General features: G+C 45.7%; 1 protein-coding gene across 1 annotated transcript; it reads left to right on the top strand.

Annotated features, from left to right (window-relative positions):
• The first annotated feature begins 1125 nt into the window (after nucleotides 1–1125).
• On the top strand, nucleotides 1126–26731 carry EPDR1 (ependymin related 1). Its single transcript, XM_035020331.1, has 3 exons — nucleotides 1126–1694; nucleotides 23846–24054; nucleotides 25175–26731. The coding sequence occupies exons 1-3, from the start codon at nucleotides 1396–1398 to the stop codon at nucleotides 25369–25371; spliced, it is 705 nt and encodes a 234-aa protein (XP_034876222.1). The 5' UTR covers nucleotides 1126–1395; the 3' UTR covers nucleotides 25372–26731.

The following is a 26731-nucleotide window of genomic DNA, read 5'->3' as shown; positions in this document are numbered from 1 at the left end:
AGTTATCACCCAGATGCTGACTGCTTCCCAAACCAGCCCTCTAGTCCTGCAGCTTTCTGGAAGTGCTTATCCAACTGTTCCTGGGGTATTTCCACCTGCATATCCCACAGGCATCTCAGAGTCAACCAATCCTAAACTGATTTGTCTTCTTTCCTCATTCAGGACTGAACTCCCAGGGCCCCAAACCAGAAAGCTCTTCCTCCTTCTGTTCCACCCTCATCTCCGTTCCACCCTCTCCTGCTGCCACCATCTCAGTTCAGACATCACTGTCCCTCATCTGATTTATAACATCTCCCTCCTCCTTCTCCCTGCCCATTTTCCACCCTCACATCTGACCCAGCTTCCTAAGGCCCACGCCTGATGGCGCCCCTCCCTGACTTTCAAGGCGCTGAGTGATCTGGCTCCAAATTACTCTCCTTAAAAGTGCTACACCCATTTTCCCTTGTCCCCATGTCCTTCGTCCAGGAATGTTCTCTCCTTCTTTCACCTGGCTCACTTCCTCATTCATGAAACACAGATGAACTGAAGAGATGCTATACATTAGGAAAGCAAGGGTCTTTTTTTTTTAAGTTGCTTCTTTTTCTTAATTCCATACGGTACATCCTAATATTACAAAACATAAACCATAAACCCAATTAACTTTGTTCTTGATGCTAAAATCCCAGAATCCCATACCTCTAGGGTTGTGGCCTTGTCAGGTGATGGGTGAGGGTAGCAGTCTCACTGCAAGCGTGGCCTCAAGGCGCTGTCCCTGACTCAGTCCTATGCCCAAGAGCCAGGGCTTGTCCCCTAGCCCCCTGGGCTCTATACTAAGAAAAGGGTCAGGATGAATGACTGACATCTTTTCTTCAGGAAGGGACCCTTCTTTCCATTTCGAATTTGGAGGAAGAAGCTGTCCATTTTGACAAAGGGGCAAGCGGTGTGGGGGCACAGCAAGTGCAGTAGCATGGCCTTCCCGACCTTGAACTTGACGTTGTCTCCCAGTATGTGGTTACCTGCCGCACACTGCAGTTAGTGGAGACACATGTTCCTTCCCACCATCCCGCTCCTCACCCCGCCCCCCTCTCAAACGCGGATGCCCTTCAGGATGCTAGTGGCACCGCTGCCACTGCATTTCCTGTTGGCAGCAGAGAGCAAGTGGAAACAGACGCCGCAGCGGCCAGCGGCCCAGGCAGGAACCGCTCCCGCGATTCACCCGGGCCTTCCCAGGCCCTGGTCCCGGCTCCCGCACCTCGCGCGCCTGACCCCAACCGCCGGCGGGGGCCGCGGCCGGAGGCAGCCAGCTCGCCGAGACCGCATCCCGCACCCGGCCGAAGGCTGCGCGGCGGCCGCGCGGTTCAGCGCCCCCTGCGGCTCGCGCTGGCTCTCGGGGGGCGGCGGGCGCCGCGGTCGGCGATGTCGGGGCGCGCTCGGCTCGGCGTGGCCCGGGAGGCCCTGGGCGCCTGGCTGCTGGGCGGCCTCTGCTTCTGGGCGCTGGGCGGCCTCTGCGGTCTGGGGGCGGCGGCACCGGGGGCGAGGGCCGGGGGCGCCCCGGGGACCCCGCGCCCGTGCCAGGCGCCGCAGCAGTGGGAGGGCCGCCAGGTTCTGTACCGGCAGAGCAGCGGGCGCAACAGCCGCGCCCTGCTCTCCTACGACGGGCTCAACGAGCGCGTGCGGGTGCTGGACGAGCGCAAGGCGCTGATCCCCTGCAAGAGGTACGCGGGCCGCGGGGTGGGCGGCCGGGGGGCGCGGGCCAGGTCGCGGGGCCGCTGGCGGCGCCTCCCTCTTGCCGAGGAGAAAGGTCGCAGGGAGGGTGGCCGGGGGGCAGCGCGGTGGGGGGCTGGGTGGAGGGCTGGGCCCTCTGCACGCTGAGCTCCTTAGCGCGGCGGTGGCCGGTGAAGAAGGAACCGGGCAGGGGCGGGATCGCATCCCCGCGGCCCGGGGCCCAGGTTCGGCCTGGTCCGCACGCTGCTGAGTCAGGCTTCAGCCTCGGGCGTCTCATCTACACCATCTCATCTCTTCCAGGAGCCATCTGCGGGGGAGGCACGCAGAATGTATGTATTTTAAGAATTCTTGTTGCAGTTTTAAAGGAATAGGACAACCCCGCAAAAGGTGTGGGGAATCAAGGAGAATATCGCCCACAAGCTCATCACCCTGCTACAACTATTGAAATTTTGGTCTACTTCCTTAAATGTTTTAAAGCAAATGTGACATATTGTGATCAAAAAACATCATCTTTTTTTAATATACACCATCTCTTATGCATTCTTAATCGCCATTTTCTTGGTTGGCCCCCGACCTATTTTTAATAGCTGCACAATATTCCATAGAGGAGCTATGCCATTCTCTTAAACCACTTGTCTCGTGATTCACCTTCCCACGTCTGCTGTGAGAAAGGGTGACCTCGTTCTGAGACCTGATGGCTATTTTGGGATCACCACCTGTCAGCTCCACAGCTTTCCTGTGGAAAGTCCTATGTGTGCTCCTCTGGGGGTTATGCTGGCCTCTCTGGGTGGCGTTTGTGTGGTTAGGAGGTGCCACGTGGTGTCCATGGTTTAAGGGTCAGGTGTGCTCAGGGGCAAATTTTGATGTCATTTCACCTAAAGCATTTGTTGGAGTGTTAGGTATCTTGAAGGAAGTACTGAAGGGACAGAACCTTTAGCAGTATATTCGAGAATGGAAGCTAATACATTTGGAAGGGTAAAATGTGAGTGCTGAGGAGAGCTGGAGGAGCCAAGTCATCACGGGGGCCCGGGAGGATCTCTGAGGCCTCTAAAGAACATTGTGGCTCGGCCTCAAAGGACAGAGTAACAACAACAAACAACAACCAGCGTGTGAGCACTTATTATATACCGGGCATGGTGCTGAAGAGTTTCCACATATTACATGAAAAGCTCACAACAGCATGATAGTGGAGGTTTTATGATCTCGGTTTTATAGACAGAGAATCTGAGGCCTGGGGAGATTCAGCATTTTTTTCCAGACCACACAGCTGGGGCTTGAGGAAGCTGGGTGGCTTCTGACACCTGCGCAGTTAACCACGCTCTCATGCATTCATCATGCGTTGTTTTCATGGCAAGCTCTTTGTATAAACAGAGTGGGTCCTGGGCCTCAGGGAGGTCACAGTCTGTGGGTGGAGTCACATGAAGGAAAATTCCCACCCAGTGAGATCAAGGGTATGCTGAGTGTGACACGAACACTTCAGATGGGCAGCTAACCCAGGCTTCCTGTAGGCACTTAAGCATGAGCGAGCCCCAAAGGCTTGCACTGGTGACCGGAGGAGGGAAGACTGCTCTGGGAGGATGCAGGTCTATTGCAGAACATGTTGGAGCAGACAGGGCTGGGGGTATTCCAAGACCTGCAGACCATTCACTGTTAGGACTGAAGCACAGAGGACATGGAGAGGTTGGGATCCACTGAAGGAATTTCAAACAGTGGAAGGTCATGACTGGATTAAGGAATGGTCACTGGGTGTATGGTTGCAAATAAAGGAGAGCAAGAGTAGAAGCAAACACATGACCTGGGAGACTTGTGTCGAGGTCCAGAAGGATGGGTAGTGGCCATGGTCATGGTGAGAAGCGGACTCATTAGGAAAGTATCGAAGAGGTTTATTGACAATGGAGGTGAGGGGGGGGAAGGGTCAAGGAGAGGCCCCCATTTTTGGCTTCTGATGGCACAGAATGGATAGTGATGTGGTTCACTGAGATAGGGTTGGCTTTGTGCACTTCTGATTGTGGATAAACTGCTAACTTTTCTGTGCACTGATGTGAAGCCTGGTCCAATAATGGTGCATTGATGACCAGTCATGTTGCAGACAGACTGGAATGGCTCCGAGCACACTGCTGAAGCAGAGGAGTGTGGCCAGGAGAAGGGTAAGGGTCCATTCCCCCAAAGGTCATATTTTCACAACATAAGAGATGAAGTGTTAGAGTCGGACAAATCCGAGTCTGAGTGTAGAATCCTAGTGTGGGTCTTTGGGTAAGTTGCTGAAGCTTTCTGAGCCTCAGTCTCCTCATTTACAAAATGAGAATGCTAATAGTGTCTAATGTATTGGATTGTTGTGGGGATTAAATGAGTTCAAGTATGTAAAGCACATTGTGCAGGGTCTGACGCCTTGAATGTGCTCAGTACATGGCTGCAGTTGTCCCCATGGCCACCACCATCATCACCATCCTGGTGAATTTACCGTGACCCAGAGACTTGCTGCCGGCCAGCCTGTGGGCTCAGAAACTAGACCGGGAAGAGCACTCAGGGGCCCTTCCTTTCGGAGCTGACTGCGAGGAAGCAGGCTTAACAGCTAAAATATATATTTCAGTGAGTCCTGTGGCTGGCATGGTGGCCAGGATTCTCGGATCCACAAGACTAGGTCATTCTCTCCCTGTAGGCTGAACTATGTGAGGAGCCAAATTATAATCAGGAGATTGTGAGCAAAGAGTTGGCGCAAAGTCACTGAATCTAATGATTGCTTGCTCTAGGCCAGGCTGTATGCTCAATGTTGAGCTTTCCATCATGAGTAAGACAGGCCAGCCCAGGGGAATGGGGCTGAGATTCAGTGATGCATTCATTTTTCACCAGAAAGATGCCTAGCCATTTTTCACCAGAAAGATGCTGGTTCTATGCTACCACAACCCTGCGGGTGCAGACTCCCTCCACTCTGCACGGAGCCTTTGGTGAGTGCTGTTCAGGCTGTCTTAGCAGCCCTTCTTCATTGAGGACTCCACGATCGATTCATATAGTCTTTATATGTGTGCATTATGTCTTTAGTGGGGTCACAGCCAAATCTTGCTGGCCTAGAACTTTTTTGTCCCCATGTGGTTGGTGATTTCTCATTTCTTTGTCCTGACCTATCAAGTGTTGATTTCACAGTTCAGATTTTAGGAGGCAGTTTTATTCCCCTTTTTCCCAGTTTCTTGGCAAGATGCTGTCTCACAGTCCCATCTCTGGCCCTCAGTCAGAGGTAGAAAAGAATGTTTAGTGCATAAATGCATTTTTAAGCTCTTTAAATGTAGATTTGCTGGAACAAACTCAGAAACTTCTTCAGGTATTAGCAGTCTGGCCAACAAACCAGATGTTATTTGAAGAAAATATGGATGGGTTGTCTCTTCATATTTATTAGTAAGTTGAGAAGTAAGTTTTAGAATTGGATCAACTTCTTAAGATTTTTATTTTGCATCCAGATTGTTATGGAAAATCCCACTGATAGTTACTGTGGAATGACTAGGACTTTCCAGGCTCTCTTTTCCCTGAGATGATGGAAAAGATTAAACAACTTTACAAGCTTCAGATAAGACAGCCTTAGCAGAGGATGGGGAATATTAATAATTGATACTATTTTGTTTTCTGGTTCCAGCTATCTTTCCTGACTCCTTGACTAAACTCACAAGTATTACATTTGGAAGAGGGAGGAAAAGCAAGAAGATTATTTTCATATTCCCGTGAACATGTTGAACTTTGTGGGAGAAGCAATACTGAATGAATTTTGTGAGGCCACCAGTAACTTACTGCTCTCACTTGCAAAATGGTGGCTGGGGGGTTGGGATTAATGGCACTACTGACGTAGAGCGAACAGAGAGGCATTAAGAGAATATGCAGGGGAACGTTAGGGATAATATCTTAGAAGACTAATCGACTCCCAATCTTACATGTTCGGGGACTTTGGGGGGGTAAAGGGTGAAAAGAAAAAATAGGTCTTAAATGGCGTGGCAAGTGGATTCTCAGTTCAAATTCTGACCAGATCATGTCTGTCTCAGTTTTCCCTGGGCATTCTATTTCTTGGAGAACAGAATATCATTTCTCTTCTGTATTTCTGGAGAGAGCCACCTAGTGTGGCGGAGAGAGGGCAGACATCCAATGAGCGAATCATGGGACACCACACATGGCTTTTCATCCTGGCTTCACCACGGCAAGATCTTAACTTCTCAGGATATCAGTTTTTTATCTTTGAATTTACTTTTAATGATCGACAGTGTTTATACGAAATAGCGTTTAGGCTTTCTTCCTTAAAGATGAAATGATACCACAGACGCACTCAGTGTGCTTTTATTATATCAGGCTGATTCCTGTTTCTACCATGAGGTAATGAACTTAACATGGATTCTACATTTTTTTCTCAGTGTGTCCCTTTGTGTAGATAAAACCAAAAGGCTTTTCCTTCCTTCTCCTTTTCACCTAAACTTGTGTTCCTGGGCAGAAGAACGAGCGGTCACCTTTAAGTGCTCTGGCTGCAGACTCAGAAGGCTCTGCTCTGTGTGTGTGGATGGGGGGTGCAGAATATTCCAGGGCATGAATAGCATTGCTTACAGAGTGCTCCTCCACGTATCTGCTGTGGAAGATTAATTCCAACGGCTCTTATCACACTAGGTAACTTCAACGATCATTGTGTTTGAATAGCAGGATAAGGGTGTTTTTCCCTCCAAATGTAGAGTGTTATTTTATTTTGGAGCTGTTGCATTCTTACAGAAAGTAAAGACACAGCCATTTCCGCCCCCCCAATCATTGGAGAGTGAGATATCCCCACCACCCCCATTTCCTGCAAACAGGGCTATTCTTCTGCACGACTGCAACATGGCCATAGAAACTGGGAAATTAACAATTAACACAGATTCAATTCTACCATCTGAAATTCGGGTCTCATTCAAGTTCTGCCAGTTGTTCATTTATGTTCTTTATAGCCAAAGGCCCCAGTTTATAGGTGTCCTGTCTTTTCCATGTTTTTCTGACTGGAACAGTTCCTCAGTCTTCCTTGCATTTTGATAATTTGTAAGATTAAAAACCAGTGATTTGGTAGAATGTGCCTTGAATTGAATTTGTTTAATGTCTCTTTAAGATGAGATTCTAATTATTGACCTGTGGTAGGTGAATAATTAGTATTACCATGGAGGTAGTACTCTGTTCTTACTGCATTGTGTTGTTCACTGGGGTCACTTGGGTAACTGACAGCTGCAAGGTTTCTTCAGTGTGAAGTGACACTTTTTAACTTTGTAATGAATAAGTATTTTATAGGGAATTCTTTTTTTTTTTTCCTTAGGGAGAAAGAGGGTGGGGAGGGGGAGAAGAAGAAGAAGGAGAAGAGAGAGAGAGAGAATCTTAAGCAGGCTCCACGCCCAGTGGGGATTCTGACAGAGGGCTCGATTTCATGACCCTGAGATCATGACTTGAGCCTTAATCAAGAGTTGGATGCTCAACCAACTGAGCCACCCAGGCACCCTATAGGGAGATATTTTATTTTTTATTATTTTTTAAAGGTTTTATTTATTTATTTGACAGAGAGCGGTAGAGAGAGTGAGAGAAAGCACAAGCAGGGGGAGCAGCAGAGGCAGAGGGAGAGGGAGAAGCACATTCCCCACTGAGCAGGGAGCCTGACGTGGGACTCGATCCCAGGACCCCAAGATCATGACCTCAGCTGGAGGCAGATGCTTAACTGAGCCACCCAGGTGCCCCTGTAGAGAGATATTTTAAAACCATGTACACATCCCATTTTTCATGACACTCAATTTATTCATTTATTTATATCAATAAGAACTCAAGGATTCTTACTGTATTGCATTTGTTCTCACTGTTTGTTTTGATGTTCACATTGTCCCAGATCTGGCCAGTGGGCATCTCTTCAAGTTGGCTTTTATATTCTTTAAACATGTATCTCTTATTCTTTGAGCACTTTTTCACTTTTTGCCACAATAAGATGTTCCAAAGTTATCTATACTCTCTCTGCTAGAGTCTTGGAATAAGCCATTTCTGAGCCCAGAGCTCTGGTTACTTTTACTGGTGAAAAATATTTGGAAGCCAAGGTCCCTGCTCTAGTTGTGCTCATAGCTGTTAGGTGGTGTGGCTCCCAGACCCTCTCAATGGACAAAGCAAGGGTATGATATAGGTTTGAACACACACACACAGTCACTTACTCCTACGTATACACAAATTTACGTGTAGGTACATCGCTAAGCTTCCAATTCTAATCCATATATATATTTATACCAGAACCTCCAATTCCGCTCCACCCCCACATGGTTCATTTTTGGAGGTCTCTTCTCAGAGAAAACTGGCTCCCATTATTGGTTGCAGTAGGTAACCAATTGTTCATTGCTGTGATGCGTGTTCCCTCCATGGGTGGCCCCCTCACCCCACTTGGCCTCTGCACCCTAGGCTAGACCATGCAGATGCTTACCTTGCTTGGCCCTACCTAGTGATTTTAGATTACATTGTTGAGCGAGAGGAAAGGGAAGATCAGGTTATGTTTGTCTTCTTTTGGATTTCTCAGGGTTATATCGTTGTAAATCTTCAGAATCCATCTATATGGCTGGGGGAGGTAAATTAGTATGAAGTGCTCAACAAATCAATTACTTATTTTTAAAGTTTTTATTTATTTGAGAAAGAGGGAGAGAGCGTGCTCAAGAGAGATCACAAGCAGGGGGCGAGCAGCAGAGGGAGAGCGAGAAGCAGACTCCCCGCAGAGCAGGGAGCCTGATGCAGGGCTCAATTCCAGGACCCCGAGTTCATGACCTGAGCTGAAGGCAACCGTTTAACCCACTGAGCTACCCAGGTGCCCCTCCACAAATTTATTTAATCACAACCCTGTTTTGCGTGGATTGGGCTTCCATTTTAAGAAATCCCAACTTTCAGACTTTCAGGAGAACGTCTCTTTTTGCCTTTGCTCCCTCCCCTTGATCTCTGGTGGCTGGGGCCAGTATTTTCTTTTATTATTAGCTCAGGAAGTCTGACTGCTTGTGGCCTTTTGATCCTCAAAAATGAACCATGCTGATTTGCAAAACTGAGTTTTTCTTCAAGAAAGAGATTTTCTTGGAAGCCCATAAAGTTTGCTTTGAGTCTTAATTCAGTGGGTCTGTTGACCCTGGATTTCAGAGGGTTGATGCTGGGATGCCGAGGAGAAGTGGACAGTGAGGAGCCTTAGTGCCAAGGAAGACAAGCCCCACGGTGTAATAGGACTGGTGGGGTGTAAGACTAACTTATAACTAGAAGCCAGAAGTGGTCGCCAAACTGCTCTGAAAACATCTTTACTTCTCTCTGTCAACCTTGAGCTGTTTCTTCCTGATTCTGCCCTCAAAGATGGTGGTCAGGGGCAGAGTGCCCAAAGATCTGAAAATATTCCACCAATTAGTGGTTTGTTTTTCCTGGAATAAATGTGATAGTGTTATATTTCCCCAATTCCAGTAAAAATCTTCTATTTTCCCCTTTATAATTTCTTTTATTTTACCCATCTTTGAAGAAAAAATTCCTCTCTTGATCCCACCAGCTGAAACCCCATTTCCCCCTTCTATTTAAAGCAAATCTCATGCTAAGTCCGGTCTCTGACCCCCATGCCCTCTCTAGCCCTCTTCAATCAAACCTTGAGCATCACAACTCTGCTGAGCCTGCTCTGCCCAAGAGCAATATGCTTCCCTTTATTAACCAGATGATCCTTTATCACTCCTCATTTTACTGTGCTCATTTCCTCCATCTTGGTATCTTCACAGACCACATTCTTCTGGTGTCCCTCCTTCCATCTCATTTCCTTTGCTTCTCAGTTCCCTTTGCTCTTCCTCCTCTTCTTGTGAACCATCAATAGTAGAATGTCCCAGGGCTTGGGCTTGCCATGCCTTTACTGTTCTGTCTACACCGCTTTCTTGGTGCCCTCAGCTCAGTCATGGCTTTAGCATACCCGAAACTAATGCCTCCCCTGCAAACAAACAAACAAACCAACAAATGTTATTCTTCTTGCAGGTTTCTTAGGTTCAGCTAATAGCAACTCCGGTTGCTCAGGATCAACCCTTAGAGTCATCCTTGAATTCTCCCACTTGCCATGAGTAGTCCATAAGTGAAACCTGTCCACTCTAATTTTGATATAGACCCAAAATCTGACCCCATGTTCACTGTCATCATGAATGCCCAAACCCTCATCATTCTTGCCTGGGCTTTTTGCACTGACCTCCTAACGGGTCCTCCTTCCATCCCTGCCCCCTTTGGTCTGTTCTCAACATAGCAGCTTGAATGATTCTGCTAGAAATATCGTATCATGTCACTCGTCCACTCAAAACCCTCCAATGCCTTTCTTTCTGTCAGAATGAATGTCCTTACAAGGGCCTGGCTGCCCTGAAGGATCTGCTGCCCACCCCCTCCATGCCTTGTCTCTGAGCATGCAGCAGCCCCTCGTTGCCAGCACCCCGCCCCCCACCCCCAGCTCAGCAAACTTCCCCCTGTTGGCACTTGGGTTGTTGTTTCCTGTGCATAGAAAGCCTTCTCCCTAAAAAGCCACATGGCCCCCTCCCAAATTAGACTGTCCTGCCAACATTCTCATACACCGAACCTCACTGCCTTACATGTTCAAGACACTTACCACCATCTGACATACTATTTAATGCTTTTAAAAAAAAAGATTTTATTTATTTATTTGAGAGAGAGAGAGAGCACGAGGTGGGGAGGTCAGAGGGAGAAGCATGCACCCGGCTGAGCAGGGAGCCCGAAGTGGGACTCAATCCCGGGACCCTGGGATCACGACCTGAGACAGACGCTCAGCCAACCAAGCCACCCATGCGCCCTATTTAATGCTTTTTGAACCCATCCCCTCATCTCTTCTGCCTCCCCTTGCCCAAAGCAAGATTCCACAGTTAAGAATTTTTATCTGGTTGTTGCTATTATCTCCAACACCACAGAATTAGATTTTTTTGGAGTAATTGAATGAGGAAATGAGTAATAATGATGACCTCTATTCATTGTAGAAGGATACCCAAAATGCAGGTATGCACGGAGAAAGTAAAAATTATCCGTAACTGCTCAACCAATATGACTACTCGTAATGTCTGATTTTTTAAAAATTTATTTATTTGAGAGGGAGAGAGAGAGAGAGAGACAGTGAGGTGGTTGATGCAGAGGGGCAGGGAGAGGGACAAGCAGACTCCCTGCTGAGCACAGAGCCTGACATAGGGCTCTATCCCATGACCCTGAGATCATGACCTGAGCCAAAACCAAGAGTCGGATGCTCAACCTCTGCACCACCCAGGCGCCTCTATCCTAGGTGATTTTGAGATGCAGACCATGCATACTGAAGGACTTACTGTTTCACAGTGGGCTTTTTTCCACTTTACAATATACTGTGCAAGTTCATCTATACTGACTAGTCCACTTCTATCATCTTTGAACTCCCGGCTTCTCATTCAGGTCTCAGCTCACCATCTCCTCAGAGGGACCTTCTGTGACCCTTCCCACCAGCCACTCCCCATCACATCTCCTGTTTTCCTCCGGACACGATCCCTGGGTGACATCATCTGGTCAGTTCATTTGTCTGGTGTTTATTGTCTGTCTCGCCTCCCTGAGTGACAGAATATTATTGATTTGATTTATCACCAAAACCCCAGCACCTAGAAGTGCTTGGTACGTCATAAGACTCAATAAATGTGTGCTGAGTAAATAAATACCATTTTCATGGCTTTTGTACTACTAGCATTGTACATGTTCATGTGGAAAATCTAAATAACACGGAAGAGCAACATAAAGAGAGTAAAGATGGCTCATCATCCTGCTATACGGGACTAAGGATCCTGATGTATGTGCTTCTGGATTTCTTTTCCTATTCCTGTGTATGTGATTTTGAAATTAAAATGGAAACATGCTCTGCATTTTTTTTATTTAACAAAATATTGTGCACATTTTTCATGCCATTTCTAAGGACTGCATGGTGTTCTAGCTAATGCGTAGAACATAGCTTCTTTAAGCTGTCCCTTGTTGTGGGATAGTCATGTTTGTTTCCTGTCTATTTCCCACTAGTATAGACTACTACTCGTGTGCAGTTAGATGCGTACCACTTTTTAATGTATTTTGGATGCATTGCTAGATAAGAAAATGATAGAAGAGGGATTTGCACATTTTTAAGTTGTGACAACTTTGCCCTTCGGGAAGGTTGCTCCAACTGGCAGACATTTCAGCTGGCAGAATGTGATTGTTCATGTTTCCCACACTCACACCTCTATGGAGTCTAATTTTTTTGGTCATTTCTAATATGATAAAGAAGAAACAGAAGGGCAAAATAGCATGCCTGCGGTGATGTCATACCCCCTTGTGATTCTCACTCTGTTGTGACTGTATCTAATACTCCCCAGGTGAGTCCCCTATGGGTTGTTGGTTTAACAAAGATACTCCATCATGTTCAGTAAATACTTTTCTGACCTACTTTATAAAGAATTTCTTCTAATCAGGATGGATATTAAACTTCACCAACTTAGTGATTTGTACTAATTGCTTTACATTAAACCATCTTTGCACTTCTAAAATAAATTCTCATTTATCGTTATGAAGTAGGCTTTTAATAGTCTGCTGGATTTGACTTGCTAACATTTTATTTACGATTTGTTTTTAATCCATAGCCACAATTTAGCTTGTTCTTTAGTTTTTATTTTTCTGCTTTCTATATTTTACTGAAGAAAAGCTTTGCAAAATTATTAAGGAATTGGCAAGCCTTCAATGTGTCTCTATGCTCTCCAGCCTTGAGGTTGGAAAAAATTAATTCCTGAAACCATTAGGACCTCACTTCTTTTGAAGAAATAACTCTTTGATCTCTTTTTAAGATCAAAGATCTAAGATCTCATAGGCCATTGTAAGGATATTTTCCTCTGGTTATTGATACACTTAACTTTCTACTTCATTCTGCGTTAGTTTGGGTTATTTATATTTTCCTAGAAAATCTTCCATTTCATCAAGATTATATTTATCATCATGATAAGTTTGTACATGATATTCTCTGGACTCTGAAACAACTTCACCCAATCTACTGATAGCCTTCCCAGTTTTCTTTTTCCTCATGATTACATTTTTAACAGTCAACTCGTGGATTTCTGGAATGGTTTTATAGTTTATTAAGTATTTATATTCTATATCATGTATCTTCTTTGTCAAGAACAGTTTCTGATATCAAATGGCACCGCCTACCCATATTTTGAAAAGTTCTTAGGCAGGCTTGTAGTGGCAACCCCTAAGAAGGCATACCACCACCTCTAGAAATGGATCCCCCTGGTTCCTTTCATCCATAAGCTACTCCCCTGCTCTTCCCTCATCAAACACTATCTTCAATGTTTCTCTTGCTCCTCAGTCCCAGTTTTAGAGAATTTCCCCCAATATGGGCTTTGGAAGTTTCCCGAGCACCAGTGGTTTCCTTCAGAAGCAGTGCCTCTTGGAACAGAGAGGCCATGTGAAGAATCAGACCCCCAGCAGGGTGACTCCATGGCCCTCAGATCCTCCAAAGATTGGAGAAGCTCTTGGACAGTTGGGTCCTACACAGCAGGCAGCTGCCCCTGGACAAAAAGGCTGTGGTGTTCCTTCACAGAAGGCTGCATTAGTTGTGGCTAAAGTTATGTGGACTGGGAAAGTTCCAGAGTGTGAGTTGTGCCAATGAGTGAGAGCCGTCAGCCTGCCCTAGAAGGGGCACCAAAGGAATCCCTCCAAGCTCCCCCACTGTCTCAGTCTGTTTAGTCTGTTGTAACAAATACCAGCGACTGGGTAGCTGATAAGCAACAGAAGTTCATTGTTAACAGTTCTGGAAGCTGGAAGTCTGAGATCAGGGTGCCAGCATGGTTGGGTAAGGGCCCTCTTCTGGTCATAGACTTCTCACTGTATCTTCACATGGTGGAAGGGGCCAGCTAGCTCTCCAGGGCCTCATGTATAAGGGAACTAATCCCATTCATGAAGACTCCATCCTCATGACCTAATCACCCCCCAAAGACCCCAATCGTAATGCCATCACCTTGGGCATTAGGTTTTCAACACATGAATTTGGCAGGGTTGGGGGAGGGACACAATCCCTCAGATCATAGTGCCAGAGACCCTGCTGCTCTGGAGCATCTCAGAAATTGCCAAGGAAGATGTTGTCAGATAGGAAGATGGTGGCACAGGGCCAAGGGGCACATTAGTTCCTTGGTCTGACATAGCATTATCAGCTACAGGTGAGCTATAACTTAGGAGGAATGTATAAGGCACCATGAACCACCAGACTAGTTGATGTGGCATCCAACTTCAGCCATGATGAAAGCAAGGCCTTCTGAGGTTGCTCAAAAATGCGTGCAGGGAGCTCTGGAAAACAGTATGGAGGTTCCTCAAAAAGTTGAAAATAGAGCTACCATATGATCCAGCAACTGCACTACTCAGTATTTACCCCAAAGATACAAAAGTAGGGATCCGAAAGGGTACGTGCACCCCGATGTTTATAGCAGCAATGTCCACGATAGCCAAACTGTGGAAAGAGCCAAGATGTCCATCGACAGATGAATGGATAAAGAAGAGGTGGTATATATATACAATGGAATATTATGCAGCCATCAAAAGGAATGAAATCTTGCCATTTGCAACGACATGGATGGAACTGGAGGGTATTATGTTGAGCGAAATAAGTCAAACAGAGAAAGACATGTATCATATGACCTCACTGATATGAGATATTCTTAATCGCAGGAAACAAACTGAGGGTTGCTGGAGTGGGGGGTGGGGTGGGAGGGATGGGGTGACTGGGTGATAGACACTGGGGAGGGTATGTGCTCTGGTAAGCACTGTGAATTGTGCAAGACTGTTGAATCTCAGATCTGTACCTCTGAAACAAATAATGCAATATATGTTAAGAAAAAAAAAAAAAGAAGAAGAAGAAGAAGGTAGCAGGAGGGGAAGAATGAAGGGGGGAAATTGGAGGGGGAGACGAACCATGAGAGATGATGGACTCTGAAAAACAAACTGAGGGTTCTAGAGTGGAGGGGGGTGGGAGGATGGGTTAGCCTGCTGATGGGTATTGAGGAGGGCACGTTCTGCATGGAGCACTGAGTGTTATGCACAAACAATGAATCATGGAACCCTATATCTAAAACTAATGATGTAATGTATGGGGATTAACATAAGAATAAAAAAAAAATGCGTGCAGGGAGGACTATGGTAAGCCGGACCATCTGCATTGATTTTAAAGCTTCTAAAAACAAGAACGAACCCCCCCCCCACACACACACTCACCAAGTCCCTTACTGAGGTACATCTTATATTCTCTGGAATTGTAAGTCCTTCTTCCCAGAGCGTGTCATCGAGAAGCTGGTGATCCAGGATGTCAAGGTGAGAAAGGCAGACATGCCTCTGAGGAAGATGCCTGGGCCGCCATGGAGTTACTGAGTTGGCTGAAGTCAAGAGGGAACAGGGTTTCCTTAGGAATCCCAGGGACAACTCTTGGAAGAGGGGTCCTGGTAGATGTGGGGAGGCAGTTGTAGAGAAAGCACAAGAGGCTGGAGCTCTCATTCCAGAAGGAACAGGGCAGTGGACAGTTTTACCAGCTTGCCCTCTGGGGAGCAGAGGTGCTGGGGAGAGAATGGACTCCAGATTGAATATCCACTGAAATGTCATGTCATGTGCTGTGTTCTGATGTAGTTTATGTGTTTCCTCTGGATATGAGAGGCCCCTCTCGCTCTGAATCGAGCCCACTCCCTGTCCCCTTTGTCACACACTGTATTTTGGACAGCGACCCCCCACCCCGTCCAGCTCCAGTTATTGTCTGGTGTGCCCTTGGGACCCCCAGAGAGCCTCCCTGGTGTTGTCTCAGTTCTAAGGAGTGAGGGGATGAAACTTGGGAATCCACTTTTCTGTCAACAGAACACAGTTTCTTCTGTAAAGGACAAGTATTTATTTAGGTCCCACTCAGTATGTTGAAAAGAATTTAAAGTGCTTGGGTGATTTCTTGTGCTCCTTCTTTCACTATGCCTCTATAAGGTCAACTGCTTCACCTGTTAAACAGAGAGGAATTTCTATTGTGTGAGTGTTTGTACAAACTTCTAAGTAGCGTTGCCACAAAAGAAACATAAATGATTTTACTCCTTTTATTATTCGCTGCAATATCTTTTTAAATTTAATTAATTTTATTATGTTATGTTAGTCACCATATAATACATCATTAGTTTTTGATGTAGTGTTCCATGATTCATTGTTTTCGTATAACACCCAGTGCTCCATGCAGTATGTGCCCTCCTCACTGCAATATCTTTTATGCTGATATGCTTATCTACCTGAATCCTCTATTTTGATTCATGTCTTGGTCAGCTAGAAAATGTATTCAATTAATTTTCTTCAGAGAGGGTATGGCTGTGGTGGTACAGTTCCAGAGATTTTGATAAAAATTTTATTTACTTATTAGAGAGAGAGAGCACGCACATGCGTGAGCACAAGCAGGGGGAGGGCAGAGCCAGAAGGAGAAGCAGTCACCCCACCGAGCAGGGAGCCTGACATGGGACTCGATCCCAGGACCCTGAGATCATGACCTGAGCCAAAGCAGACGCTTAACTGACTGAGCCACCCAGGCACCCCCACTTCCAGAGATTTTGAATGCCTGAGAACGTCCACTTACTGCCTTTTAACATAAAGCTAATTTGGGGGTGTACACAATTCATTGGGTACTAATAATAGTATTTTATGCTTATGGCATTTAGAGCTCTAGAAGGGAAGTCTGATACCAAACTATGTTTGGGTTTGTTTTAATACATTTTTTTTTTCTGCCCTTGTTTTTGTAGATTGTTTCTGTTATCCTGGAACATTATTAACATCCCCAGGTTATGTCCAGCTCTACGGAAATTTCATCTGTTGTTCCTGGAGGCGCAATACTCTGTCCTCTCTCTTTGTTCCTTGTAGACTCTCTCTCTACTTACATGGATTGGTTCTCTTACCTCTGTTACCCAGATTGCTTATCTTTCCTTTAGCCTTTTCATCACTTTATATGACTTTCCTAGAGTTCTAGAGTCGTACCTTTTAATTCACTCCTTCTGTTTTTTGTTTGTTTGTTTCCCGTAGTGAGAGCATCTTGTGCCACCTCCACTGTGTTTTCTACTTTGATAATCATGTTTTTCATTAGAGAGCTATCTTTGTGGTCACACATTATTCTTTATTTCTTAAATTCAGTATCATCCCAAATCCCAGTGAAAGTAAAAAATAAGATTTATACTTTAGACTTATTAACTGTCAGCTGCAAGGTGTCTGTGTTTATGTTTACACACAGTGACAACTGATATGTTTCTCCTGAGAAGCGTAGTACTGACTGGACGAACCTGATTATCCTTGTATGCTCCCAACCTCCTTAACACCACAGCCCCTGATGTGTAGTTCTAGAAATCACTGTGTACCATGGCAACATGGGTATCCTGGTACTAATGAGGCTCTTCCTTTCAGTGGTGAGAAAAAGACAGCTTGAACTATTGTCTCATGAGACACTTTTTTTATTATCTTCCATCAGATGAAAGAGTATATGGCTGCACGTTGCCAGTTTTCATGCTGAAACATTCTTGGAAAAAAGAAAGCTCTTCAGTTTCTTGAGCAACCTTTTCCTCTTTTGAACTGGAATCCAAGTGGTGGAAGCCCATCACCTTACAGCTCCTTAAACTGCACACATAATTATTCTTTGATTTTACTTTTCCTAGGGCTGCATTCCCCAGTAATTTAATCCCTTTTGTTATATGTGGTTGATATCAGCGTGCACAGTGAGTTTCTGTCTGACACAACAATTTTGAAATAATGTTTTTCTTTTATGTCTCATAAGTACCATAGAGTGTAACTAGCTCTCAGTGTGGACCAGAATGGCAAGTGGCTACCGCTCAGTTCTTCCCACTAAGAGTCAGAGAGCTGGCTTGCATTCCTAATCTGTTATACTGCATATTACACGAACCCAAAGTGTGTCCAATTTCTTCCCTAAAAGCCAAAGTCCTTTTTGTGATCACAATAGTATATTTGTCCACTCCCTTTTCTGCAATTTAAGACATCTTGGATGGCCAAGCAGTTATAGGTGGGTGGAAAGAATCACTCCTTCCGCCTGTGGAAGGAGGGGGAAGAGCACGGTGTTGGTGAATTAGAGCGAGTCTGGTAGGAGATCAGACCTCGAGTCCAATCCTGGCACATTATTTATGACTTAGTTATGCTCTCAGCCTCATATTTTCTCCTCTGTTTAAAAAAGAAAGAAAGAAAAGCTAATAACATGTCAGTCAGTGGAATTTGCCAGTCTATAACCTCTGCCACAGACTGGATTTTTTTCCCCCTTGACCACTCTGATTCAAGACAGAAAAACAGTTGCCTCTCGGCTACACAGGCAGTGGCCATTCGGATTTACCTACGCCCAAGCCAGGCTCGGATATTGTAGGTTCTGGGCTTAGCCAGATCCTTGGGCCCTGCTCATTCTGGAACAAAAGGATCTCAGAGAGTTGTTGAAAAGCATCTGATAGATCAGAACTATAAAGCAGTGGATTTTCCTTATTTAGGGTGCTTACAGCTGCATGTTTCAGAAAATCTGACTAACAGAGGCTGAAACTATAAGGATGTTTGTAGTTTACCTCAGAATGCTGGTGACGCATGTTCCTAGGTCTGACTCAACAGTATCATCAAGGCCCCAGGTTCTTCTCCATCCATCTACTCTACCATTCTCAGAGAAGGTTGGCTCTCAGTTGCAAGATGGCATGCTGACTTGTTGCCTCATGGCCTTAAAGTGGCTGTCCCCACTCCAAGCATTATTTCCTTATGTTCAAAGACAGGAAACAAAGGACGGAGAGTGGGATAGGGAGTGTTTTTTGGAGGGAAGAGAAATCTCCAGTGGATCTCCTTTTTCAACAGACTAGAAGGAGCTCCCACTGACAGAACTTGTGACAATCTGAGCATCGAATGGAATAATGACTTTACTTGTCATACATTGAATATATAAAAATTCTTGAGGCCAGGGTGATGACTGATAGATAAGTAGATAAAAAGAAAGATGTCATTTGCTATGCCATTGGTATCCCAATCTCCAGTGAAATAATTGATTCAGGAAATGGTTTGACCCAGAACCATTAGGTGACACTTAATGGCTAATAGACTCTTCCTAGCATCACTAAGTATTCCTGACCAATTACTTGCTAACTGTAAAAGGAAACGCCTTCATAATGGAGACATCTGGAGTAATCATCTAACTTGGTGATCAAAGTTAGTAGCAGGGATGGGATATCACCTGTCTTCGGCTATGATGCACCATGAACCACACAGCCTTATCAATTTCTTTCCAAAAATCTTTAACCAAATTACATCAAGCCTTTAGAATTCAGGTCTAGTTTGGAGGAATGACAGGAGCTTTAGGAGCAAGTTAAATGAGGAAACAGACAAAAATCTAGAATGGGGAATTTGTGCAGACCTGGAGTCGAGGCCATGTTAAAAATAAAAATGGTAGGAGTAGTGTTCCAGATTTTTAAAATAGTAGAGACCTAACAACCAAATATAATGCTTGAAACTTGATTGGATTCTGATTTTATTTTTTAAGAGATTTTATTTATTTATTTGACAGAGAGAGACAGCGAGAGAGAGAACACAAGCAGGGGGAGTGGGAGAGGGAGAAGCAGGCTTCCCACTGAGCAGGGAGCCCGATGCGGAGCTCAATCCCAGAACCCTGGGATTATGACCTGAGCCAAAGGCAGACACTTAACCGACTGAGCCACCCAGGTGCCCTGGATTTTGATTTAAAAAAAAAAAAAACTTTAAAATTCATTTTTGGGGGACAATTGAATATGGACCAGATATTAGCTGGCATTAGGGAATGAATTTTAATTTCTTAGGTGTGATAATGGTGTGGTGGGGAGGCAGAAAGTCTTTGTTTTTAGCAAATATTTAGAAAATAGATAAACAAATACAGAAAAATGTCAACATTATTGAATTTAAGTGGTAGATACAAAGGTGATCATTGTACTAGTCCCTTAACTTCAGCATTTTAAAAATAGTTCATAGTAAATTAAGAAAAACTGATTCCATAAATCTGTATTTTTTGACCTGGAAGGATATCAAGGACAAACTATTGAATTTAAAACATAGGTTAGAAAACATAATATTCACTCATTTTTGTAAAACGTGTCTAGTACACATAATGAAAAATCAATATGATATTTGCACAGCATGTTCATAGCAGCGTTATTCAAAATAGCCAAAAGGTGGAAACAACCCAGGGTCTATACACAGATGAACGGATAAGCAAAATGTGGTCTATACAATCAGTGGAATATTAGCCTTACAAAGGAAGGGAATTCTGACATATGCTACAACGTGGATGAACTTTGAGGACATGATGCTGAGTGAAATAAGCCAGTCACAGAAGGACAACTACTGTATGATTCCACTTATATGAGGCACCTAGAGAGTCAAGTTCACAGGGACAGAAAGTAGAAAGGTGGTTGCCAGGAGCTGGGGAGGGTGAAATGGGGAGTTGCTTAATGGGCACAGAGTTTCAATTTTGCAAAATGAAAAGAATGCTAGAGATTGGTTGCACAATACAAATTTACTTAGCACTATTGAACTACACATTTAAACGTGGTTAAGATGGTAAATTTTACGTTATGTGTATTTTGCCACAATTTAAAGAAAATTAAATAAAAATATCGGTATATGCTTAGACACAGAGGCTCAGAGTTGTTACCTCCGTAAGTGCGAGTTTCTGGGCAATTTTTACTTCATTTTCCATTTCTGTACTGTTGGGATTTTTTTTTTTTTTACTTTGAACATGAATCAGTTTTACAAAAACCGGAAGATATAAAACTTCTACAGGTTTTCAGTATTTGGGAAAATATGGGGATGGGAGAGACTAATTTTTAGGACAGTGGATTTTCAGGGAACAACAGAAATGGTCAGTGCAGCCTGAGAATTTTGTCAAAAGCAACAGGAATCCTTGGTCCCGCGAGGAGAGAGGCAAAATGGGGGCACTGGACACCTCTTGTGCACGGAGGCTGGTGTGGCTAGCTCAGCCTGCTGAGCCCTTGGCCGGGCCTGGCTGGCCTGACCTTGCTCACAGCTGAGGCCTGGCAGGGCCCTCCCGGGAACTGTGCTTTGCTTGGGGTCTGGCCAGCGAGGAGGAGTTTGCCGGCTGTTGTTGACCTGCCCGCCTTGTTCTCCAGGCCCTTTCCAGCACCTCACCTTGCTTGCACCCTGAGGGTGTGATTTGTGAGTCCTGTCCTCCCAGCTTCCTCCACTTGGGAGCCAGGCTTTGATCTTGCTTCCCGGGATCGAGTTTCGGTTGAAGACCGTCAGTCCAGTCCTTCGGGTCTACCGGTTATTACCCGCACAGCATCCCAGGCAGATGATTCATTTCAACCCTGGCTGATCTCTGCGTTTTGACCTAATGGCTCTATCAGGCTCCAGAGCCTGTATCCTCTTTGTGCTGGAGAAGCTTACCTCTGAACTAGGAATTATGTTCACCTCAGTACCCAAGCCGCAACAGCATTATCAAAAGCTTCTGTTCCAAAACTCAGTATGGGGCGGTGCTAGCCTTTGATATCCATATGGGATTTTGAAAAACAACCAAACAAACAGTTATACGGTTGTATTTGGTTTCCCATTAAATGAATATTTTCTGTTTTACTTAAGGCCCTGTCAACATAACCTCAATATCAGATGATGGCCTCTTGTGAAAAAATTAAATATTTTGAAAACAGCAAAGTACTGAGAACACTGTAACAAACACCTGTGTTCAGACCACCCAGAATGGATAAATGTTAATAGTTTGTGATGATTCTTTCAAGTCTAGCATTCTTCTTGGGAAATTAAATTTTCCCTCTGTGCATGGGCAGGGCTGGCCCCGGGACAGCAGTGATGTTTGCGGCCTTCCTCTCCTGCCGCCCCCTCCCCTCCCCAGTTGGGGGCTGACCAGGCGGCCGTGGCCCTGGCACCCCTGCAGGGCCACGTGATGTCTCTCCCAGGACAGCTGTGCTGGTGGCTGTCCTCTGGGGCTCAGAGTGGAACAGCAGGAGTCCTCCACTATATTAGAAATGAGCCCTGCTTCTGAGTCACACAAAAGTTTATTACAACAAAGGAAACAAACATCATAACTGTGCAGGGGGATCTCCAGACACTGAGCCTCAGAGAAGAAATGCGTCCAGCAAATGCACTGCCATTGGGAGTCCCAGCTTGCCAATGCTCCCGGCTTCCTTCTTTACTCCTGCTCAGTTCACATGTTGGAAACAGCCTCCCACGGCCTCTGAGTATACAGGGGACATGTCCAGCCACATAGACAGACTGCCTCGCAGTCCTGAGGTGGCAATCCCCCAGGTTCGTGGAAGGGCATCTGATCGTCTCGCCCTGGGTCACATGTCCTTCTCTGGTCCAGTAAGCTCTGCTGATGGTGGCCAGCTCCTGGACGGCCAGCCTGGCCATCCTGCTTCTGTGACCTGCGGATTCAGGGGCTAAGGGTTGTCCTCAGGAAGGAGCACCCCCTGCCTCTGCTGCCCATGGTGCGTAGCTTCCAGGGGACAGTCGCTGCCGTGTGAGAAGCACACCACTGGGGTTTCTGCAGGTGTGACGAATGACTGTCTAAGCTAGACAACCTGGGCTTGGGAAGGCACGAGAGGATGGTGCTGATGGTGAGGAGAATAAAGAAGAGAACCCCCCGAGGGCACATGGTGCAGGTGTTTTGTGGGTCCTGCCGCCCCTGAAAAGCCTGTGGAACAGGATTTGTGTACAGAGTCCCATATTTATGAATGGATAGTCCTCTAACACTAAGAGTAATGTGTCTGTACTCCATACATGAATGTTTAGACTGATGTGCCAGGGACTTCACAGGGCCCGAGACAACCCCAGCTCCTGCAAAGGGCTCACAGTACAGTGGGAACCCTGCATGCGTATTTTTATAAGAGGTTAGCTCCACTTTCATGTGAGCAATATCGCAGCAAATGAACACTTCCTTTTCTGTTCGCAATCACTCCCACTTCTAAAAGGCACTGACCCTCGTAAGCTATTTCAAGTGTTTGCTGGAATGAAGCAAAACGGATATATCTGAATATATAAAATGAGGTCATGTTTACATTTCCATACTGGCTCATAGAAAAAGGAAGCGTAACCCTAATAGTGGTACTATTTTGACCATGTAGACAGTGATCGTTTATAATAGTTTTTCTGAAGAAAATACTTTTTAAGTTCGGACTTGGGATGGCGAACATTTGCCCTGGAGGCAGATGGAGGCTGTGGGGTGGAATGACTCTCACATTGTTTGCTCAGGAAAAGCGCCCCCTCTCAGCTCTTTCGCCCTCAAGGGTTGTGAATTTCACTGGGTGTGGTCAGAGCCACGTCCTCACTCTGCTGGACCAGCAGCCGTGGCCTGAGTTTTGGATTGACAAACACAGGGAAGCCCAACCTGTTGGCTTCCCCCAACACCAAGATTGCTTAGCTTTAAGATCCACACAGGACTGGGGACAACGCGGCGTGCAGGGCGATGGTGGGGGTGTCTGCAGACTCCCCGCCCAGCCTGGGAGTCCGTCTGGCTCGCTCCACACATAGGCTGTACGCGTGGGCCGGAGAGGTGAGGACAAACTGTGGGAAACTAGTCGTTCTGGGGTCCCCTCAACTTTTGTCTGCGTCTCAGCCTCCTCCCGGTATTGGGGGGGGGCCTCATTCTCACGCAGCTGTGCCTTACTGAAGCCCATTACTTGTGACTGAGAGCCGAGACAATGGGGCACAGGTGTGTGGTATGACCTCCGCGGCTTCTGGATATGCTACATTCAGTGTACCCCAGTAAGTCCTGGTTTAGTGCTGCAGGGAGAACTCAGCCAAACCAAGGGTCAAATCCTCCTAGGTCCTTGTGGCTAAAAAGTCACAAACCAGGGCCCTGTCTTCCTCCTGTTTGTAGCCTAAGCACAGGATCCGGCATATAATAGGTACTCAATGATTCAATATCAATTTTGAACTCTGAATTTTAATGATTTCGTATTTAGGTTGTCAATGTGTCGAGTGCTCATAAATAAGTAAGTGATTGCCTCGTAAGCAAAACTATTTTTGTCTACTTGTTCTAAGAGTAATTTGTATCGAAGGCCTTTGGACCATATGCTGATAAGAGGCATGATGACTGTAACATGAAGTCCTGATCCATTTTCTTTCTGTCTTTCAGATTATTTGAATATATTTTGCTGTATAAGGATGGAGTGATGTTTCAGATTGAACAAGCCACGAAGCAGTGCTCCAAGATCACCCTGACGGAGCCCTGGGACCCTCTAGACATCCCTCAAAACGCCACGTTTGAGGACCAGTACTCCATAGGGGGGCCCCAGGAGCAGATCACTGTCCAAGAGTGGTCTGACAGAAAGTCAGCTAGATCGTGTAAGGCTTCAGAAAATAGCCAAGTGCTGCATCTCAGGAAGCGTGATGGGGAAAAAGTTTAAGTCCATTAAGGAAGGGTAGTTAGGACAATTTATAAGCTTAAGCAAATTGTTTAATGTCCCCCGCACCTGCTTTGAAGTCCCTCTCCCCGCCCCCCCCACCCGCTGGTTGTTTAGTTCCAGAATCTCAGCATCATATTTGAAACACCTCAGCCTTCTAGCACCCCCTGTACCTTTCTGCCATTGGCTGTTATGGGCTTGTCCTTGGCTCTGACATTGAATAGTCTTGAGATCTGTGACATGGAAGACATCTGTCTGTGGTCTACTTTAGAATCCTCGTATCACTTCCTAAAGTCACAGAGACCAGATCTACTCCTGTTATACCCGGTGTCTGCTTTTGCATATAGATGTGAAGCTCTTCTCTGCAATCCTTCAGACGCCTACCCCAAAACGGTTTCCAAAACACAGGCTTTATGGTGTATGTGGGAAATAGTAAAAAACAGTGTAAAAACAATCCCCCCTCCCCAAGTTTAGCATAGAATTATCATATGACCTAGCGATTCCACTTCTGGGTGTATACTCAAAAGAATTGGAAGCAAGGACTCAAAAAGATATGTGTGCACCCATGTCCATAGCAGCATTAATCATAAGAGCCAGATGGCAGAAACAACCCAAGTGTCCATCAGCAGATAAATGAATACCCCAAATGTGGTGTAAACAAACAATGGAATATTATTCAGCCACGGATAATATTGGCTGAACCTTGAGGACATGATGCTGAATGAAATAAGCCAGTCACTAAAGGACAAATACTATATAATTCCACTTGTCTGAGGTCCCTAGAGTAGTCCCGGTCATGGAGACAGAAAGTGGATGGGGGTGGCCAGGGGCTGGGGGAGGGGGGATGGGGAGTCAGTGTTAGAGGGCATGGAGTTTCCACTGGGGAAGATGACAAAGTTCCGGAGAGGGATGGTGGCGATGGTTTCATGTGAACGCATTAATGCCACTGAACTGTCCTTAAAAATAGTTAAAAGGGTGAATTTTATGTATATTTTAACACAAGAGAAAAAAAATACAGGCTACCTTCTATGTTAAAAAGTCAACTTCCCTTCCTCTGACAGATGAAACCTGGATCGGCATTTATACTGTCAAGGATTGTTATCCTGTCCAGGAAACCTTCACCAAAAATTACAGTGTGATATTGTCCACACGGTTTTTTGACATACAGCTGGGCATTAAAGACCCCTCGGTGTTCATCCCGCCGAGTACCTGCCAGGCGGCCCAGCCGGAGAGGATGAGCGAGGACTGCTCCTGGTAAGCCTGTGAGTGCCGAAGCCGGGCATCGGATGTCATCCCCACCTCAAAAGGGATTCGAGGCTTTTCAGAGGCAAGAACCTTCCTGGAGAGAAATGTCCAAATTGTAGGAAGATAAACACCGATCTGGGGTTCTTTGTATATATGAGTTTTGACTCCTCAAGCTATGTTTACAAAAGGGCAGAGCATTTGTTCAGCCTGTGTCTTCCGCGCGTGCAGGTGGATCTGGGTGCAGGGGCAGATGTGGGCGAGGGGTGGCAGGAGCGGCTTGCCTTGGCAGGGAGGAGGGTTTCGTTACTGACGTGACTGAGAATTGCTGGGTTGCTGCCACGTGGTGATAATAACATGCAGAACGGTTTTGGTCCGTTTTATGATAAAGTTTTATGTTCTCTACAGATGATGGCCCCAATATTGCCTGCACCAGGGGGGCGAAGGCTCCCTTGGCCACTGACAGATTCCTTAAAATCCCTTCCAGACTTAAGAGCTTTATGGCATGACCGGGTTGATGGAAATTTGGGGAGGAAATGAAAGGCTCCAATACAAAGTAATTATTCCTCAAAGAGACATTTTAAACAAGAGGGTTTGGACAACTTAATGTCTCTACCTGGGTAAGCATAAGCCGTGTATGTGTCCTTTTCTCTATGCAAGACTATTGCTATATGTGCTGAATCATCACATATTTGTCAGGAGACCTAGAAAGACAGATAGTATTCTAAAAATAGCATTGCACTGGGAGTCAGGAGACTATTGTCTTCAGTATCCAGGACTAGAATTCCTCTGTACTTGAACGCCTTTGATGAACTAAATGCACTATGCTTTCCCTCACCCAAGCCTTCCTGGGGCAGTTTCGCAACCTCTTTGTCTATGTGACTTCTGCTCATCTTTCCCAGGTCAGCTCACACTTGAGCTGACCCCAGAGAGCTGCTCCCAGGCCCGGCTTGGGTGCACTCTGTAGCTTGAGCATGCAGTTCTCACCACACTTATTAGGCTCTGTGCTAATTTCCTGCTTACTGGACACTGTCGCCCACGAGCCTGGCTATGAGCAACTTGAGTATGGGTACCATGCTCTGTTTACTTCTATATGCCCAGCGCCAAGTAAGTGCCTGGCACATGCTCAGTGCCCTAAACATTTGTAGGGGGGAGAATGCCAGTCTCTCCGGTCATTAGTTGCCTCATGTGTTCAAGGGTTGGGTTTGCTGACCTCTAGGGAGACTCTTAGTAATAAAATTTATTATTCTAGATTCTTCTACTGTTATGTTTAATCTGGCTATTATCTATTACTAGGAGAAATGTATGACATCTCTATCATGCGGAAAACAATCTGTATGACTCACAGTTTATTTCAATAAACATGTTTAATTGCA

Source organism: Mirounga leonina, unplaced genomic scaffold, assembly GCF_011800145.1.
Source record: "Mirounga leonina isolate KUSES-001 unplaced genomic scaffold, KU_Mleo_1.0 Mir_174, whole genome shotgun sequence".
NCBI classification, from domain to species: Eukaryota; Metazoa; Chordata; class Mammalia; order Carnivora; family Phocidae; genus Mirounga; species Mirounga leonina.
The sequence above is the reverse complement of the archived record's forward strand: the minus strand, read 5'-3'. Positions and strand labels throughout refer to the sequence as shown.

Bases quoted from the DNA above. Each gene is read 5' to 3' on its own strand.
- EPDR1 (XM_035020331.1), top strand. From the start codon at position 1,396: ATGTCGGGGCGCGCTCGGCTCGGCGTGGCCCGGGAGGCCCTGGGCGCC. The intron at 1,695-23,845 runs GTACGCGGGCCG...TCTGTCTTTCAG, and splicing joins GCGCTGATCCCCTGCAAGAG to ATTATTTGAATATATTTTGC. The intron at 24,055-25,174 runs GTAAGGCTTCAG...TTCCTCTGACAG, and splicing joins CAGAAAGTCAGCTAGATCGT to ATGAAACCTGGATCGGCATT.